The following is a 17,347-nucleotide window of genomic DNA, read 5'->3' as shown; positions in this document are numbered from 1 at the left end:
GCCATTTTCCCTTGTGTGACTCACAAAGAACAGCGGGCAACTACACCCTGACCAAGGAGGCCCTCACAAGAATCACCCACAGTGGCCGCAGGCCGCTCCTGCCACTCCGCGGCAGGGACGCCCAGCGGTGGAACCACCTTGAGATGACCGTTCCCCAGCCCAACTGTCCCCCTTCCCTAAAGAAAAAAAAAAAACAAAAAAACAAACAAATGAGGTGCTCATCTCTCAAGCAGTGAAAATCATTGGGTGGAAGCTTCTGGAATCCCACCCATTTTCATGGTAATATAGTGCCCAAGTCTGGGCAACCTGAGGACACCTCTCACTCCCCACCCCCTGGCTGGAGAAATGAGATCTGCAAGGTGTTTAGGTCTGGGTGCCCCCCATCCTACTATCTGAAGCTGCACGGGACTTCCTTGGCCCCAGACAGTGCCAGCCTGCCCTTTCCTGCCCCCTCCTCTGCATGGGGGCTGTGTCCCCTGTCTGGGAGGCCCTCCAAGGTCTGAGTCTCCGTTTCTGAACTCTTCCTTGAAAAGCCTGGTCAAGGATGTCCCCCAGTGAGTGCGATAACTACTCGTCTTCCTGGATGACGTTCACGCCCCTGCCCCTAGCGCGGAGTAGGAATCTTTCTGACCGTGGCCCTTGAGCCATATTGGCATTTCTCCACAGCGTTTGTGCTACTTATGTTTCTACCCCTCGTGCGTGGCTGACACAAAGGAGATTGTTCAGTATTCGTGGGAGGGTATTTATAAATGTGCCTTACAGAGTCGTCTCAGAATCGGTGTAACAATGAGCACTGTATGTGTGTGTGTGTTGAGAAAAAAATATGTGGTGCCTTAAACCCGCATGGAAATTTTGAAGGACCTTATAAAGAAAGAAAAGTAGGGAAAGGCAAAGGTGAGGCTGGAAGGTGGAGGGGTGGAGAAGCTGGGAGAAAGAAGGCGGCGCACCCATCAAAGCTCCGGCAGGGGCCCTGGGAAGCACCCGGGCCTGTGCGGAGGTGCCCCACCCCCGTCCTGATGGGTGGAACGCACCCGGGGTCAGAACCTCTGCACACACAGCAGGCCGGGCCTGTGGGTGTTTGGGTTGGGTCTGCTATTGTTGTACAAGGCTTTCCAATTAGGTGTCAGTTTTTAAAATCTGGAGATTTGGGGTCAAAATTCTAAATTTTGAATTTCTCTTGAATGCCTGTTGGGCAAGAATCCACTGGAGCTAAGTATATAGTGGTTCTATTTTAGGGCAGCCCTACACCCCAGTTAACCATCACCCCCCCTTCAACATAAGGGATCAGCAAACTAGATCCCATGGACTGAAGTCCGCTTAAAATTCTTGAGCTAAGAATAGTTTTTACATTTTAAAAAGAAGAAGGAAAAGAGGAACATGTGACAGAGACCGCATGCAGCTCACAAAAACTAAACATATTCACTACCTGTCCCTGTACAGAAAAGGTATACAGATCCTTCACTTAGGCCTTGCCACGGAGGGCATTTGGGCTTAGGATTCCCACTGTATCGTCCACTGCAAAGCTTAGTGCAGAAGGAATCGCTGCCATTTCCACAGTCTTCCTGCCTAACACTTGAAAGTAGCACTGTTCCAGCTCTGCAACACCGAGCTTATTTTCATAAGAATGTATACAAATGCAATGTCATATGCTCCAATGCACTTGACCTCAGGGCACAGCCAGAAAGCAGAGATCGCACCGTCTAGCACACTCTTCCCGCCTCCCCTCCGCAGCCCTTAGCCCCCCAAAGAGGAGAAGCCGAGAGATAAAATGGAGACACTGTCAGGAGTTCATGAGATCGCCTCCTAATGGACGAGAAGTGAACGGACTTGCCAGGTTTCTGTGACACAGATCGGCATGTCCCACGCACAGCGGACCCTCTCCCCAGACCAACTTCCCCGTTCTGGGTGAAGCCAGGAGATCAATCCGCGGAGGGGAGAATACTTTGAGCGCAGAAGGGAGTGCTGAGGCCTAGACTTGGTGTCATTGATTGGAAGAGAGAGAGAAGACAGTCCACTGAGAGCCACCAAGAGCTGTCAGGGAAGCAGGAAACTGAGGAGCAGCTCAGGTGGGAGGGACGTGGGGACAGCCTGGGTGACCTGAAGAGGAAACAAGAGCAGAGGCCTGTGGGTCCAGCGATTACGAGGGTCAGTCATCGCAGTAGTCTCAGCCAAAGAGAATTCGTAAGTTTCTTTGTCTAGTAAAAGCACTAGGAACTGTAAATATAGTTTTCACTTGTTACTGTTTTACCGATTGAACAGTTTGGGCATCTGTAGAATTGCACTGATTATTTATTTTGGAAAATCACATTCATCGTTAATAGTTATTTCCAGCCTTTCCCTCCCATAGGAAAAAGCTAAATATTCTGTTTTGTTTTTAAAAGGAAGAAAGTACTCTCTCTCTCTCTCTCTCTCTCTCTCTCTCTCTCTCTCTATATATATATATATTACGGTTTCCCTTCGAGAACATGTATATAAATTCTCAAATGTCAGTGTCAACAGAATTTTCAAGTTAAGTTAAATAAATGGGCACCTAATAGTTGATCTTCAATACTTGCAGCATTAGACATTCAACCTGCCTTAAATTGTAATTGTACAGAAATCGTTTGCAATGAGGTGAGGACCCATGAAAAAATTATAGTTTGGAGCTGTAAGGAAAGGCTAAAATTGTGAAAGCAGACTAATTTGTTCATAATTTAAAGTTTTTCTTATAATATTTTAGAAAATTCAGTGCAAAAAAAAAAAAACTTCTTCCTAATTATATTGGCCACAGCTCCAACATGTGTCTATAGGTTATTTTCATAACATTATGATATAAATTGAGAAGGAAACTGAGGTACAGAGACGTTAAGTAATCTGCAAAAACAAACAAAAAAATGTAAAAAAAGCTCCAAGTGGTAGACTCAGAATTTGAACTCAGGGAGAAAGACCGAAACACCCATCAACTTAGCAACCACAGGCGCTCTCTGACTCATGGCTTGACTTACGATTTTTTGACTTTATGATGGTATGAAAGCAACGTGCATTCGGTAGGAACCGTACTTCCAGGTTTGAATTTTGTCCTTTGCCCGGGCTAGCGATGTGCTATACGTCCCTCTGGTCATGCTGGGCAGATGCAGGGAGCCCAGCTCCCAGAGAGCCACCGCAGTCACCACGGTGAGCAATTAGAGTCTACGGTATGGTGTGAAGTACATTTTCGTATGAAACTTTACTCTTTCATGGGGTTCACCAGGACACAAACCTCTCATACGTCAAGGAGCACTTTTTTAAAGATTTTTATTTATTTATTTATTTTTAGAGAGAGGATGGGGCAGAAGGTGAGGGAGAGAAACATTAGTATGTGGTTGCCTCTCGTGCTCCCCTTACTGGGGATCTGGCCCTCAACCCCAGGCATGTGCCCTAGTCTGGGAATCGAACTGGCGACCTTTTGGTTCGCAAGCCAGTGTTCAATCCACTGAGTCATACCAGCCAGTGCAGTTGAGGAGCATTTTTGAACATCATGTCATTAGTCAACATTTCTTCCTCTGAAAACAGAAAGACATTTCCCTTGCCCTTGCCTCTAGATCCAATTGGACCTTTAGCTCTAACCTTTCTTTCACTTGCAAATTCTTCAAAATGTGTCTACATTCACTACTTCTGCTTTCTTAGCTCCCATGTGCTCCTCGCACTTCTGCAAAGGGGCATCCATGTCCCCAGAAATGAGCTTTGTGCTGCTGTGATTGCAAAATCATCAATTCAACAACACGTTTTCACCCACAGGGGTCTCTCTCTGCTGACCACTGGGTCACCGTTTGCTTCCACTTCTCAGAGGACATTTGACTGTGTGCTGTCATGGTCTCTGTGTGTGCATCCAGTCGTCCTGGTTAGGTCAGGAGCTCTGGGTGGACAAGAATGTTCTACACCCCTTAGTTTTGCACTATGTACTTAGCACACGGTACATTTCTAATATGTGTTAATTGATTATAATTGGATGTAATGGGAACCCACACAACCAATAGAAATAGGTGTGTGTGTGTTACACACTTCCTTTTTTAACTTTGCTTTTTTTCATCTGTGGCCGCAGCCTCTGATTAACAAGTATTTTTAATTGGTAAATATAAACAACCAATGAGATCAAAGAGACTCAAGCAGAAGAACCTTGATTTCCTTTTTTTTTTTTTTTGCCTCAGTAGCTCTGAGCCACCTGGCTGACCCCAAAGCCATGTTACTAAAAAACATTTCTAAGGTAAAGAGAAGGGTCTTCAACAGCCACCACAGGCAGAGTTTTATAAAAAGAAACTTTCTGTTTTACCCATTAACTTGTTCACACCTGAGTTTATTAACCAAGTTGCCAAAGGCAAGGCGGGGAAGCATGCAAGGACGGCCTGAGAGGCATCCTTCCCGGGAGCAAGGAAGGCCCGGGTAAACTTAGTGCACAGCAACTCTGCCAGACGTACCATGTTTTGTCATGTACAATGCGCACTTCTTGCCCAGATTTTTGAGGGAAAAAGAAGTGTGCGTATTATACATGGGTAAAATGATTACATGCCATAGATATAATAATGGGCATAATAATCCCATGTATAACATGCACAAAACCATGGGTGCTCATTATACGCAGCAAAATACAGTCTCTGCCCACACGCACCTCTCTGCTCAGACGGCCTGGCTCCTGGGCCGCGTCTTGCCGGGAGCGCTTCAGTCCACGGCGGAACTCGCTTCTAACCGGCCTGTGGGTTTTGGTCTTTCAGCTCCCGATGGCCCACCTCAGGAAGTCCACCTGGAGCCCATATCGTCCCAGAGCATCAGGGTCACCTGGAAGGTAAACCGAGCAAACTGTTGCTTTCCTGGCACGTGTTCTGTTGGGGTGTGAGCACTTCACTCATGTTAAGTGTTACGATGCCAAGACGTTAACATTCAGTTTTGCAAAATTAGAGTTAAAACCCTTTTCTTGAAGTCCAATATTTGTTTCTACCTTTCGAATACTTTCACAGCAAATTCTCCTTCCACAGACAGTGAGGTGGTTGTGGCTTGTTTTTATTCTCTGGATCCTGACTGATCTCTCAGTGCTGGTCTCCAGACAAACAGTGGGAAGGCTGGGCCTGGCTGCAGCGCTGACTCCACCCCAGGGGTGACATTTCTAATCGCTTGTCCTAAGTGGCAGATCTCGGGGCCATAGCGAGCCAACTGAGCTGGCAGGAAGGAGGGAAGTCCTCCCTGTGCCACGGGCCAGCTGTGTCCTTGAGCACGCCCTCCATTTCCTCACCAGGGACTGCGCTGTGGAGGCTGCAGCAGCCCAGGCGGTGGTCCCCAAGTGTGGCCCACAGGCGCAGACTCGCCCCTAAGGGCTTGTTGGCTGTCGCTGGGAGAGAAAGGAAGCTCGGGCCGCATGCAGACGATGACAGTAAGCAGCCTGCAGCTTTGTCCAGCCGATATTTCGTATCATAGCAAAACAGTCCCGATAAAGAAAGCCGTTGATTCCTATTCCAGTGCCAGCTCATCACAGACCAGCACGTTGGGTGTCACTGCCCCAGGAAGCTTACCTGGTGTCACTCACCTGGTGGGCACACCTGCCTTGGGAACTAGTCGTCCCTGAATGTCCTCTTGGAGACAACTACCAAGGGCCAAGTGCCATTTTACCTGGAGCGTGTTGTCGGGTCAAAACATCCGTGATGTTAGACTTATTGATCCAATTCTGGATTTCCTCATCGCAGGTGTTTTCTTCTTGCCTCATTCCTCCCCCTTTTCCTGTGCTCTCACTCAGAGGAGGGGGCAGGGGGCAGACCCCAGTGAGGTTTTCCAGGCGCACACCTCTTATAACCATTGTAAACCAACCCTATCCTTGGGTTTTTCCTTGGAGCATCAGCTCTGTCACTGAGTGACCAATGTCTCTCTGAGGCAGGATTTTTGTTGTGGGGCGGGCTCCCCCTCTGGGGCTAACACACGCACCTGCAGCAAGCCCCTCTGTGGCGGTGAGCTGCCATTCCAGCGCGCAGCGCGGTGTGCCGGTTCGGCAGCTCAGACAAGTGCGGCCGCGGTGGGGGAAGGCCTTGCCATTCATCTTTGTGAGCACTTCTGCCAGCTGTGAGCATCACACACCGTGTCATAAAAGGCACTCAGCAAGCCCTAACCCTACTCACATCCCAGCCACTCCACACAGGAAACGCTGACTCACTCCAGCTTAAATGAAAGAACCTCTGAAGTTCCACCCACGTGCCTTCCTCATTCCTTTGTGCATTTGCCCCGAAAAAGACCAGCAATTGCTCTGGCCCCTAAAGCTTTTAGGGACCTGCTGGAGAGAGGTGTCTGTCCTCAGAGTTCTTATAAGTAAACATGGAAACTTTGCAGGCTTTAAAAGGCTTTACATCCTGTCTCCATTTAAAAACAAAACAAAACAAAACAAAAAAACACCAGCAGCCAAGTCAGTAAATTGCAGTTAAATTTCTTCTTAATGTCAAAAGGATGAACATGGCATGGGCCATTAAAAGGAAGACTTGCTTCCATTAGATCATGAGCCATTTGTTAAGATGCTGTTCACGGAACAGTGACTGATTTCAGAGACGGATACGTGGCGGATCTCACCACCAAATGACATAAGGGCTGCCCATTCATTGGCCTGATTATGTGAGGAAAGGGTGTCATTGATTCAACCAAATTGCGTGCTCTTATCCATCATAAAGTATATGTAAAGTAGGGTCTGCTCTGGTGCAGAAAGTACGCATTTACTTCATGTATAAACGTCCCAGATTTACATTTTGGGCAAGGAGGTGGCAGGAAAGGAAAAGAAGGGAGGAAAAAAAAAAAGGAGAAATAGCATTATCCCAAGGACAGAGTCCCACCTCAGGCAGCCAGGATGGAAATATCAGGAATTTTTAGTAAGACATCTAAGGTGGAAACTCATTCATTCAGGGTCATGGGGCAACTGATCAGAAGTAAAAGATGTGCTTGATGGAGAGGCGCGCGATAGAAGGAGAAGAGCCCTGAGGTTTGGGTGGGAAGTAGCCACTTTAGATGCTAAACCTCTTAATGGTCAGAGGGTGGCCTTCTATACCACGGGAGGTAGATGTTAGATTTGTGTAACTATCGTTGTACCAGCAACACTTCTGTAATGTATACCTTCTGTTGAACAAAATGAACAGCTGTCCCTTCTTAAATATTTCAGTTATTTCCTTTCAACAAAGAAAAGTTTCCAATTTTGAAATTATCAACTCTGGCCCGTGGCCTACTGAGCAGAGGCCAAAACCCAAAGACACTCTAGGTCACTCGACATCGGGCAGAAGCACCCTGTTTCTCGTTTGTCACTCTGTCCTTCCCCCAGCTACAGGGGACTGCGCCCATCCTCACGGCTGGCATCTTCTCTCCTTCTCCTCTGCCGCTACACACTGTCCGTGACATCCTGCCCTCACCTGTCCAGTCCTGCTTCCTCAGCACTCTGGCCCCGCGTGACCCTCTCGGTGAACATGCGTGAAGTGGAGTTAGTCTCTTAATCCTCTGTGTTACCGTGGTTTCTGCAGTCCATTTGGTTGCGTCTCTCTGCTGTCTGTGCACTCCTTAGAGTCACTCATCTTCGATTTCCTGTGGCTGACACATTTGCATGAATGAATGAATGAATGAACGAATGAACAAATGAGTGAGTTCATGTATGAGTCAGGAGCGACATCCTTCCTTGAGGCCTGTAGTACAAGGCTTCCCTATCACACAGCCTCTGAAGCACATCTTTCAGAAACTGCCAGGGACAAGCCCTCCGTGCTGTCAGGACCTCCAAATACCAGGCTGTGAGACAGTGTGGGTCTCATTCATAGGCAGCGAAATCCCGCGATCATACAGTGGTGGACACCCAGGCACGAGACGCACGCGCAGCATGCCAGGCAGGCCACTTGCGTATGGGTTTCTGCTATAATTTACTGAAAAGAAAATAACAGCAATGGTCCAATCAGTTTGTGGTAAATTCTAGAGACAAAGGCCACCTGCGCGTCCCTTTGGATGTAAGCCTACAGGGAGATGTCAAGAACCGGCACCATATTTAATTGCCGATATTGTTATGCAACATGAAGGCTCAGAAAGGGCTCTTAATTACTTTTACATATTTTGAGTTAAGTAAAAGTGCTAAACAGTGCCTTAATAGGAATTCGAGAAATAATGTGAGTGGTTCTAAATAAAATAAAAATGAAGACAATGATAGCCAAGAAATCATTTTCTTGTTCTTACTCCACACCCTTTGAAAAAGAGAAGGTTCTGCACAAGCAAAGACAATTTACTGCATGCTCTTGCTAGGGTTATTCAAAATCAGAAAGAATATTCGAAGTTACACATTATTGACAATAATATATTTGATTAAGTACCTGAAAATTGTAAAACTGAGGAATTCTTTGGTTTTCACAGAATATTGTGATTTTAGAGAAAATTCTGATTCTAATCTATCTTCTAGGTGTAAGAATACTGACAGAGCATGTCTCTTTTTTTTAGGGTTTTTGTGGCTTTATTTTTTTTTATCATTTTTATTGTTATCCTATTACAGTTGCCCAATTTTTCCCCCTTTGCCCTTCTCTGCCCATCCCCCCACCCACTCCCACAGTCAATTCCCACACTGTTGTCCATATTCATGGGCCCTTTATATTTCTTTAACTGGTCCCATCCCCTTCTTTCCACCATTGTCCCCCTCCCGCCTCCCCTCTGGTCACTGTCAGTCTGTTCCATGTCTCCACGTCGTCTCTGGTTCTAGTTTGCTCATTAGTTTATTTTGTTCATTAGATTCCTCTTATCGGTGAGATCATGTAGTGTTTGTCTTTCACCACCTGCCTTATTTCACTTAGCATAATGCTCTCCAGCTCTATCCATGCTGTCGCAGAAGGTCGGAGTTCCTCCTTTCTTTCTGCTGCCTAGTATTCCGTTATATAAATGTACTGCAATTTTTTGATCCACTCACTTGCTGATGGGCACTTAGGCTGTTTCCAGCACTTGTATTGTAAATAGCACTGCTATAAACATAGGGGCATTTAAGTTTTTTTGAATTGGTGTTTCAGAATTCTTAAGATATAATCCCAGCGGTGGAATCACTGGGTCAAAAGGCAGTTCCGTTTTTCGTTTTTTGAGGAAATCCCATACTGTTTTCCACAGTGACTACACCAGTCTGCATTACCACCAAGAGTGCACTAGGGTTCCCTTTTCTCCACAGCCTCGCCAGCACCTATTGGATGATTTATTAATGATGGCCATTCTGAAAAGTATGAGGTGATAGTTCATTGTTGTTTTAATTTGCATCTCTGAGGGCTAATGATGTTGAGCATCTTTTCATACGTCTATGGACCTTCTGTATGTCCTCCTTGGAGAAGTGTCTATTTGTGTCCTTTGCCCATTTTTTGATTGGCCTGTTTGTCTTCCTGGTATGTACTCAGTGAGTTCTTTATACATCTTAGAGATCAAACCTTTGTCCAATGTATCATTGGCAAATATGTCCTTCCATAGTGTCGGCTCCCTTAGCATTTTGGTGATGGTTATATTAGCCAGGCAGAAGCTTTTTAATTTGATGTAGTGCCATTTGTTTATTTTTTTTCCTGTATTTCCCTTGCCCTAGGAGATATATCGACAAAAACATTGCCATGTGGGATATCTGAACTTTTCCTGCCTGTGTTTTCCTCTAGGACTTTTTGGCTTCATGACTTATATTTAAGTCTTCTGAACAAGTCTTGGCGGTGCCTCTTCTGCTCAGTCTCAGAATCACCTCTTCCAGGTTGATGCACATTAAAGACAGTTTGCCTGCTGTTTCCATGGGCTTATAAAATAAAACCCTCAGTTTTTGGAATATTTAATTATTCTAGATAACTCAAAAACATTTTTCCAGAGAGATATTAGGCAGGGATTTTTTTTCCTATTGATATAAATATTTTGTTTTAAATGAGGAATTTTTTAGAGCCACAGACTGTCCCCCAGAATATGAAATTTTCAATTGCTTAAATATTGCAGTGCTGAAAACAATTGTGAAGCTGATGACTGAGGATAAAAATCCTGACAATAATTTTACCACTTTCTTGTACCTCAGCATCCCACCCTCTGGCTGAGATTTTATTTCAAATAAGCAATGTTACAGAAGAGACCCACAACTTGCATAACGTATGAATATGGAGTATTTAGGAACGTCATCAAATATCAGCAACCTGCAGGACACTCTTAACTGGAACACCGTATCTCCACAACCCCCAGGAATGCCGGCTGAGATATGATGGCAGTCATGTGTGTGCTTTGGAAATGGGTTCTAACCGTGGGGAAGACACTGAGTCTGCCATTTAAAACCAGTGGCCTTCGTCGTAATGATTTCATAAGCAGTAGGCTCCACTTGACTCCTACATTTGGATCCGTCCATGTCCGAGAAATGGCATGCACATTGGAAAAGGAGCACCTTCTATCTAGCACTGGTGTGTCCTGGGGTTCCCGGGAAAGGTGGAAACACCCCTCTGCCAAGCGGTGTGCCTCTCCCTCGCTTGCACTGCGTCATTAGGCCTCTGTACTGGGCGAACCCTGTTTTGGACAGAGGGGGGTCCTGAGGCTGGAAGGACTCGCCTAAGATCTTAGGGCTGTCAGAGTGACGACCCCCACCCCGCCTGTCTGACTCTGCCTTGTGGGCTTCTAAGCAACTGATAAGCTGAGATGTGTGTGCTCATGCATAGCAAGAGTCAACAAATACTGGTTTCTGTTCCTAGTCCTTCCAACCTCATGTTATAAATTTCCCCAGCCCCATTAACGTTAGAGAAAACAGGCAAAATTTACGTGTTTACCTACTATGATTTTCTCTCCAAATTATTAGTATAACCATAGGGTACCTTGAATATGTCAACACCCTGTGTTTCTACATCAGTTGAAATTTGAAAGGGCTGCTTTGAGTTAATTTTGCTTAAATTTTTAACTCTCACTTTAATCCTTAGGCTATGAAAAATTATGCAAGTTTACATTTCTTTTATGAATGAATCAGCTGGTTCTAGGGTGAAATTTATGGCACCTTTATTAAAAAGCCTCACGACCAACATGCCTTACAAGGATTTAAGGAATTCTCAGACCTTCTTATCTTAACGAGTCTGATCTATTTCTCCTGTAACAGGGGACTCTAGAAAACCAAAATGGCAAAATCTTTTGGTCATGCATAGGGCGTCGGATCCTTCTCTCCCAGCTTCTTGCCCGTGACTCTCCTGCATGCTCTGTGAAGGTGGAGGGAACAGTTAGTTTGTTCACCACATCTGCAGTCCGAGCACAGTGAATTTTGTTCAGTAGACACGTGAATCACTCCCAGCGTTCAATTTCATGTTCAATTATTCACACCCAGAAGGGCTTTTCCTTTGACACCTCTGGACTCCTTGGAAAGCCTTACCTGACTATATTTACATCTTAGTTTTTTGGGCATATGTAAAATATACAGAGACCTTTAATGAAACTATTCATTGCTTATCTGCCTCATTTAGAATAGATTCTGCACCTCTGTCCATCTGCCCATTGAATCAGCCTCCTTGGGTTCGCCATGTGATTGGCCTTCTCCAGGGACCCAGTTATCTCTCCCAGAGCAGAGCCAACAGCCTGCTGCGCAAGGGCCCTGGCTGGCCTCCCACCCTCAGCGGGCAGTTCTCTTGGTTCCCTGACACAGCGTGCACTGAGAAGATGCTGCCCACCTTTGCAAAAGCAGCTCAGCTGCCAAGAGTGCGGGATCCAGGTCTGACACTCGGACGTGCTGGGAAGAGATGTTGGCTGGGACTCAGCCTAGGAAGCGTGTCTCCATTCAGTCCCAGTAGAGAGGCTGTACCTCTCCAGCTAATCAACCCTGACAGGACATAAATTGAACTTGGACTAAAAACTAGGACCAAGGCCATCTACATTCATCCGCTGGCAATCCTTTCAGGTGGCTTCTTCTGAAAGCTTTACATTGAGCCGGGGTGAACCTGGCCCGGTGTCAGACATCGTAGGGCAGGCACTTGTCATCGTTCTGTTCTAGGTGGTTGGGTGATAAATAGATTACAATAAGTTAGGGGGCAAGGATGGTATTTTTTTTCCTCTCCTTAGGGAACATATTACCGGAAATGCAAATAAGAGTCATGAGTAGGAACTATGAGGCTGCTATTATAAGACCACTCGGGACTTTTAGTGATGACCAGCTGTAGGTTTTTCCTGGATTAGTATATCAACGTCACATTTCACAAGGTTATTAAGTTCTACAGTTAGGACAGTAGGGTAAAAATTACTTATCATCAGGATAATATTAAAAATTACTTAATCATCTATTAAATATACTGTAAGTAATTTTAGCTATGAAAACTTAGAGTCATATATGTATGACTATGTAATATTTACAGTGAAAAATGAAGAGTATATATAAAAAGATAACTCGACACTATGTCATTACATTATGTATAAAGTAGGATTAGCATAATTTAAATGCATCTACAGCAAGTAAATTGCATATAAGAATACTTTGACACTGTATAAAAAGGACTCAGGATTAAACTTCAAGAAAATTAGATATTACTCTGATCTCCACATCTAATAAGAATGACCTTGAGCAAGTCATGGTATTTGTCATTGCTGAAACTTGAACCCTATTCACTATGTCATAGACAATAAAAAACACTTCTAAATGGTATATTCTCTTTCTACTCAGCTCATAGCACAGACTTGATACCCATGAGGACAAAGGACAAGAGATCAGTTTAGACCATGTAGGTTGGTTTTGATCCTCACCCTCCTGTTTGACCCTCTAAGCTCCGGGCAGCTGATAACAAAGATGCCCAAGTAAATGCAAATAGTATGAAATTTACCTGACATACAAATACAATTTTTAATCTTAAATAATCAAATAACGAATGGATAGGTAGTAATTTTTAAAAAACATTTAAAAGACTGCCGCATATATAGTTTTACTGGTTCTTTTTTTTTAAGTGTATTTTATTGATTATGCTATTACAGTTGTCCCATTTTTTTCCTCCCCTTTATCCCCCTCCACCCTGCACCCCGCTCTCTCCAGCATCCCCCCCTCTTAGTTCATGTCCGTGGATCATACATATAAGTTCTTTGGCTTCTCCATTTCCTATACTATTCTTAACCTCCCCCTGTCTATTTTGTACCTTCCAATTATGCTTCTTATTCCCTGTACCTTTTCCCCCATTCTCCCCTCTCCCCCTCCCCATTGATAACCTTCCATGTGATCTACATTTCTGTGATTCTGTTCCTATTGTTGCTTCAGTCAATGATGAAGCACACACACAAAGGTGATAATCCATATGGCCTAGGTGTGCAGTGGGCTGTCCCATCTAGGTTTGTGGTAGTGTATTCTGTGATGTTCACACAGCAATGACATCACCTAATGGCACATTTCGCAGAACATGTCCCCATCATTAAGCTGTGCATGATGATAACTAAATTGAATGGTATCCAGAGAGTGAGTGAATGCATGAATACACATTATTTAACGTGCTTCGCTTTCTTAGCTGTCATGAAGCCAACCTGCTGATGACTTTTCTCATTTTATCAGAGAAATCAAATGAGGTAGATAAGTTAATACTTAGAGCACAGGTCTAGAATGAAAGAATCAAAGAAAATGAAGGAATACCTACATCTAATCAAGAATTCCATAGACATCAAATGGCATCTGCTATGTCGCAGACATTTCTCCTGGGCAAGGCAAACAACCTGATGTTACTTTCATCATTTAAAACGGGCGGGACCAAGTTCTTCAGCACCTGTTGCAGGAGGAGCTCCAGCCAGGACAGCCTGAGCCTGCTGCCCTACAAGACTGCTCTGCATCAATTTCCACATTCCATGTGGACGGTAATGTGGAGCAGAATGAGAAAAGCACAATATATGCCTCAGGTTCATGGCCTTAATCCAAACACAGTTAACCTCATGCTCCCAGATGTAATCAACTCTATTTCAAGGAAACCTGTAATTTTTTTAAAGGCTGAACTCTTCTTTGTATTAAACACTTTGAAAACTGATTTTACATTCTTTCAACACCTGTGATGGAGCCCTCCCATTAGGACATTCTTTTGAAAAGTTTAAGTTGAGGCTGAAGTTGAAGCCATCAGTAATCACAGAAACATTGGAAATAAAACAATCCTACCTTTTGAAAGTATATCATCATTCTCGTTTTCCCTGCCAGTCACAATCTAAAGTTGGAAATAAGTCCTGTTTTTATGCAAAGAACAGAAGAATTCAGGAGGCATATTCTTATTGACTTTTAGAAGTGAGAGTTCCCCAAGAAGGAAAGTGTGATTTGGGGAACATGTCAGACTCTGTCCAGACTCTGTGGCTCCATCCGATTTGGGCACGTGTGAGAGGCATCCCCTACTTTGAACGCTCCCTTGTCCAAATGCTTCTAGCATGTTCCCGATGGGCAGAGTAGTCTCCTAGACACTTGTCCAATGTTCTTCTCTCCCCTTACCATTCGTGCATGTTGATGAGGCCAATGCCTTTCATTACCCACGTACAGATAAGAGACAGAGGTAAATAGCTGCACTGGAGCAACGCCATCTGATGCTTACATCATCACTAAGCTTTAAATGACAGACAGATATCAAGTCCATGGCCAAATGTCCACTGTTGATAAAAGCCTTACTTTTTCTCCTGCTAGAACCTAAGTTAGGACTTGTCCGTCCCAGTGAAGAGGGTACCCAATTCTATTAAACACTCAGCCCAAACTCTGGCCTTTCTTGCACCTCCACCTCTGCCTACCCACTGAGTTCTACCCCTCATGTGTCTTTGGGCCAAAACACTGTGTCCTAAGGGATTGGCATACAGTTTCTGCCAAGGGCCAGAGAGTAGATTCTTTCAGCTTTGTGGGTCATAGGTCTGTGTCTTTACTAATCAGCTCAGCCATGATAGCAGAAAAGCAGACAGAGCTCCTACACCGGCGAGTGAGCACGGCCAGGCCCCAGTTAAGTCATCACATGGCCACGCCGACATTTGAAGCTCATCTGATTTTCACATAGAGCAAAATATTCTCTCTCTTTTTATTTTTTGCAACCATTTGGAAATATAAAAAACATAGACCTTCTTAGCTAAGAGCCACACTAAAACAGGTGGCCAAACAGACTTGGCTCTGGGACCATAATGTGTCAACCGTGCTTTATTAAACTGAGGTGATACCGGGGAGCAGCCACGTGTCACTGAAATACGTCACAAGTAGCTTCCTGTCCATTAGGCAGAGGTGTAAAGCACTGGGGAGCTCTCTCCAGGTGTGACGCTGACACTTCTGGTTCATTCAGTGGTCCTTCTGTGCCTCATGTCTTCTTCGGGTCTCCCGGGCAGACCCTACTTAGCAAAAGTGACAAAGACCATGAAGCAGCAATGTGGCACAAGGTTGAGGCATGTTATTCATTTACAAAGCCTCCCCGCCTTTGAACACCCTGCCTTTTGCACGTGCTCAGCAGATCTGAGTCAACAGTCTCCCCACCAAATCTCTGTGGCCCTTTGCTGAGTTATTCCCTTCCTCCTTGGCCATGCCGCCACCCCCAAGAGTTCCCTTGACCTACAGGAAGCCCCTCTAGGTTGGACACCACCCCCCGCCAACCTGCATGGGAGAGGCCAAGCCCTGTGACCACTCACCTACCACTAACTAGTTGGGGCCCCATCCTTAGGCTCCAGGACTAGTACACACTCCGTCTGGACATCTAATCCAAAACCCTTTTCTCTTGAAATATCCTCTGCTTACAGTCTTAGGCGTGCAGGCTGGGCCTGTCTCCCCAAACCTCACAGTCTCCTGGTGGATTCTCTCCTAGCTGGGCCCTCGCTACACCTTTCATTGGCCCTAAGAAACTTCTCCTGCTGACCCCTCCCTCCACCTTTCTTTCCTGCTCTGAACTCAGGGCACCTCCCCTCATCCTGCGCCATCTCTGACTCACTTCCTTCCCAGCCTCTGGGACACTTCGGCTGACTCAGAAGTTCTTTCTAGCTTCTCTAAGCTGCAGCAGCCACCCCTTCTCCTCGCGAGCTACCTGAGTTGGCAACAGAACCTACAAAAGGAGTCGGCACCCCTGGAGGGCCTGGGGTTCAGCGGGGCCTCTTCCCAGAGTCCAGCTCTCAGCGCGGCTCCATAGAAAACAAAGCCTGGTCCGCAATGTGCCCCGATTCCTCTGCGAGGCCATTGGCAGATGCCACTCACTGGATAAGCCTTTATGGCTGGTGAGAAAGGCCTTCTGTGGCTGCTGGACAGTGTGACGGGCACACGACAGCAAAGTTCACAGAAAGGAGGGACCCAGCAAGCGAAGCTATTCAACAAATGTTTGTCGATTGGATGAATGAACGGATGAACGAATGAATGAAATGGGAGCCACCCTACAGTTTAGAAACGGAATAAATGGAGTCCTGTTTTTCAATACTGAACCTCAATTGCATCCCGTAACCTTCTAAGACCCTGTTTTGAAAATACTACACCTGTGTTCCAAGCCCACACGCACCCCTGGCTGCCACCTTCGCCTCAGCTTCCAAGTCTGACTTGCATTTATTGACTATTTGCTACAAGTCCAAGTTCTTGGCCTCTGCAGACAGTGCGCACTTCAAATCTTCAGTCATTCATCATTATTCCTCAAACCTGAATCAGGCAGCTCTGATGCACTGAGCACATCTCGTTGTCAGATCACATGTTCACCTTTTATTTCACATGTCACTCCCTTCTCCCTTTCCAGCCCTCAATGGACAACAACACTCGGGAAGGGGGCCACGTGGCCATACATACCCTGTATAAGGCCTATGATATGAACACGGGATGCAGTGTAAGCAGGAGTGGCCCACCTTTTGGAGTCTCTGCGCCACACTGGAAGAAGAGTTGTCTTGGGCCACATAGTAAATACATTGTGACATGTAATCACAAAAAAAGAAAAAAGAAAGAAAAGAAGAAAACTCATAGAGTTTTAAGTAAATCTACTACTCAGCCATCCTGGGTAGCATGTGGCCCTCGGGCCAACGTTGGATGTCCCTGGGTCACTGTAATGCAATTCTAAGAGGAGATGGAAGTGAAAACCCACCCTGAAGCCATGATGCAAGCTGCCTGCTTTCTCTGACATCGCTCCGTCAAAAGCTGCGGTCCCTCCCACCAGCGAGGCCGCGCCGGGAGTCCGCGGCAGGGCCGCAGCCCTGCTCTATCCAGCAAGGCACCTGTCCCTGCTGAAACAAGCCCTGTGTGCCAAAGAGTCCCTTTGCAGGTCGGGGAAGGGCTCTGCTCCTGTTTGCATGCATTCTCTTTGTTTCTGCAGAGGGAGACCAGGAAATTGGGTTATTGGTGACCTGAAAAATCAGGGACTGCAGAGTCATTGCTTTTTAACTAAATTGCCCACCCCAAATGAGGCCGATTCTAACCCTGTTAATGACTCCCCAGTGACGAGGGAGGTGCCCAGACTCC

The 17,347-nt window shown here is 45.7% G+C and overlaps 1 protein-coding gene across 1 annotated transcript in view; it reads left to right on the top strand.

The window, feature by feature from the left end:
• Window positions 1-17,347, top strand: part of DSCAM (DS cell adhesion molecule) — a 524,904-nt gene that overhangs the window by 416,522 nt on the left and 91,035 nt on the right. Inside the window, exon 16 of the mRNA XM_054578507.1 lies at window positions 4,728-4,798. Coding sequence (XP_054434482.1) covers window positions 4,728-4,798 — 71 coding nt within the window. The remainder of the gene's footprint in view (window positions 1-4,727; window positions 4,799-17,347) is intronic.

This window comes from Pteronotus mesoamericanus, unplaced genomic scaffold (assembly GCF_021234165.1).
Source record: "Pteronotus mesoamericanus isolate MK-2021 breed Mesoamerican mustached bat unplaced genomic scaffold, CSHL_Meso_final contig_116, whole genome shotgun sequence".
Lineage (NCBI taxonomy): Eukaryota > Metazoa > Chordata > Mammalia > Chiroptera > Mormoopidae > Pteronotus > Pteronotus mesoamericanus.
Note: the sequence above shows the minus strand (reverse complement) of the source record. Positions and strands in the feature narration are given on the sequence as shown.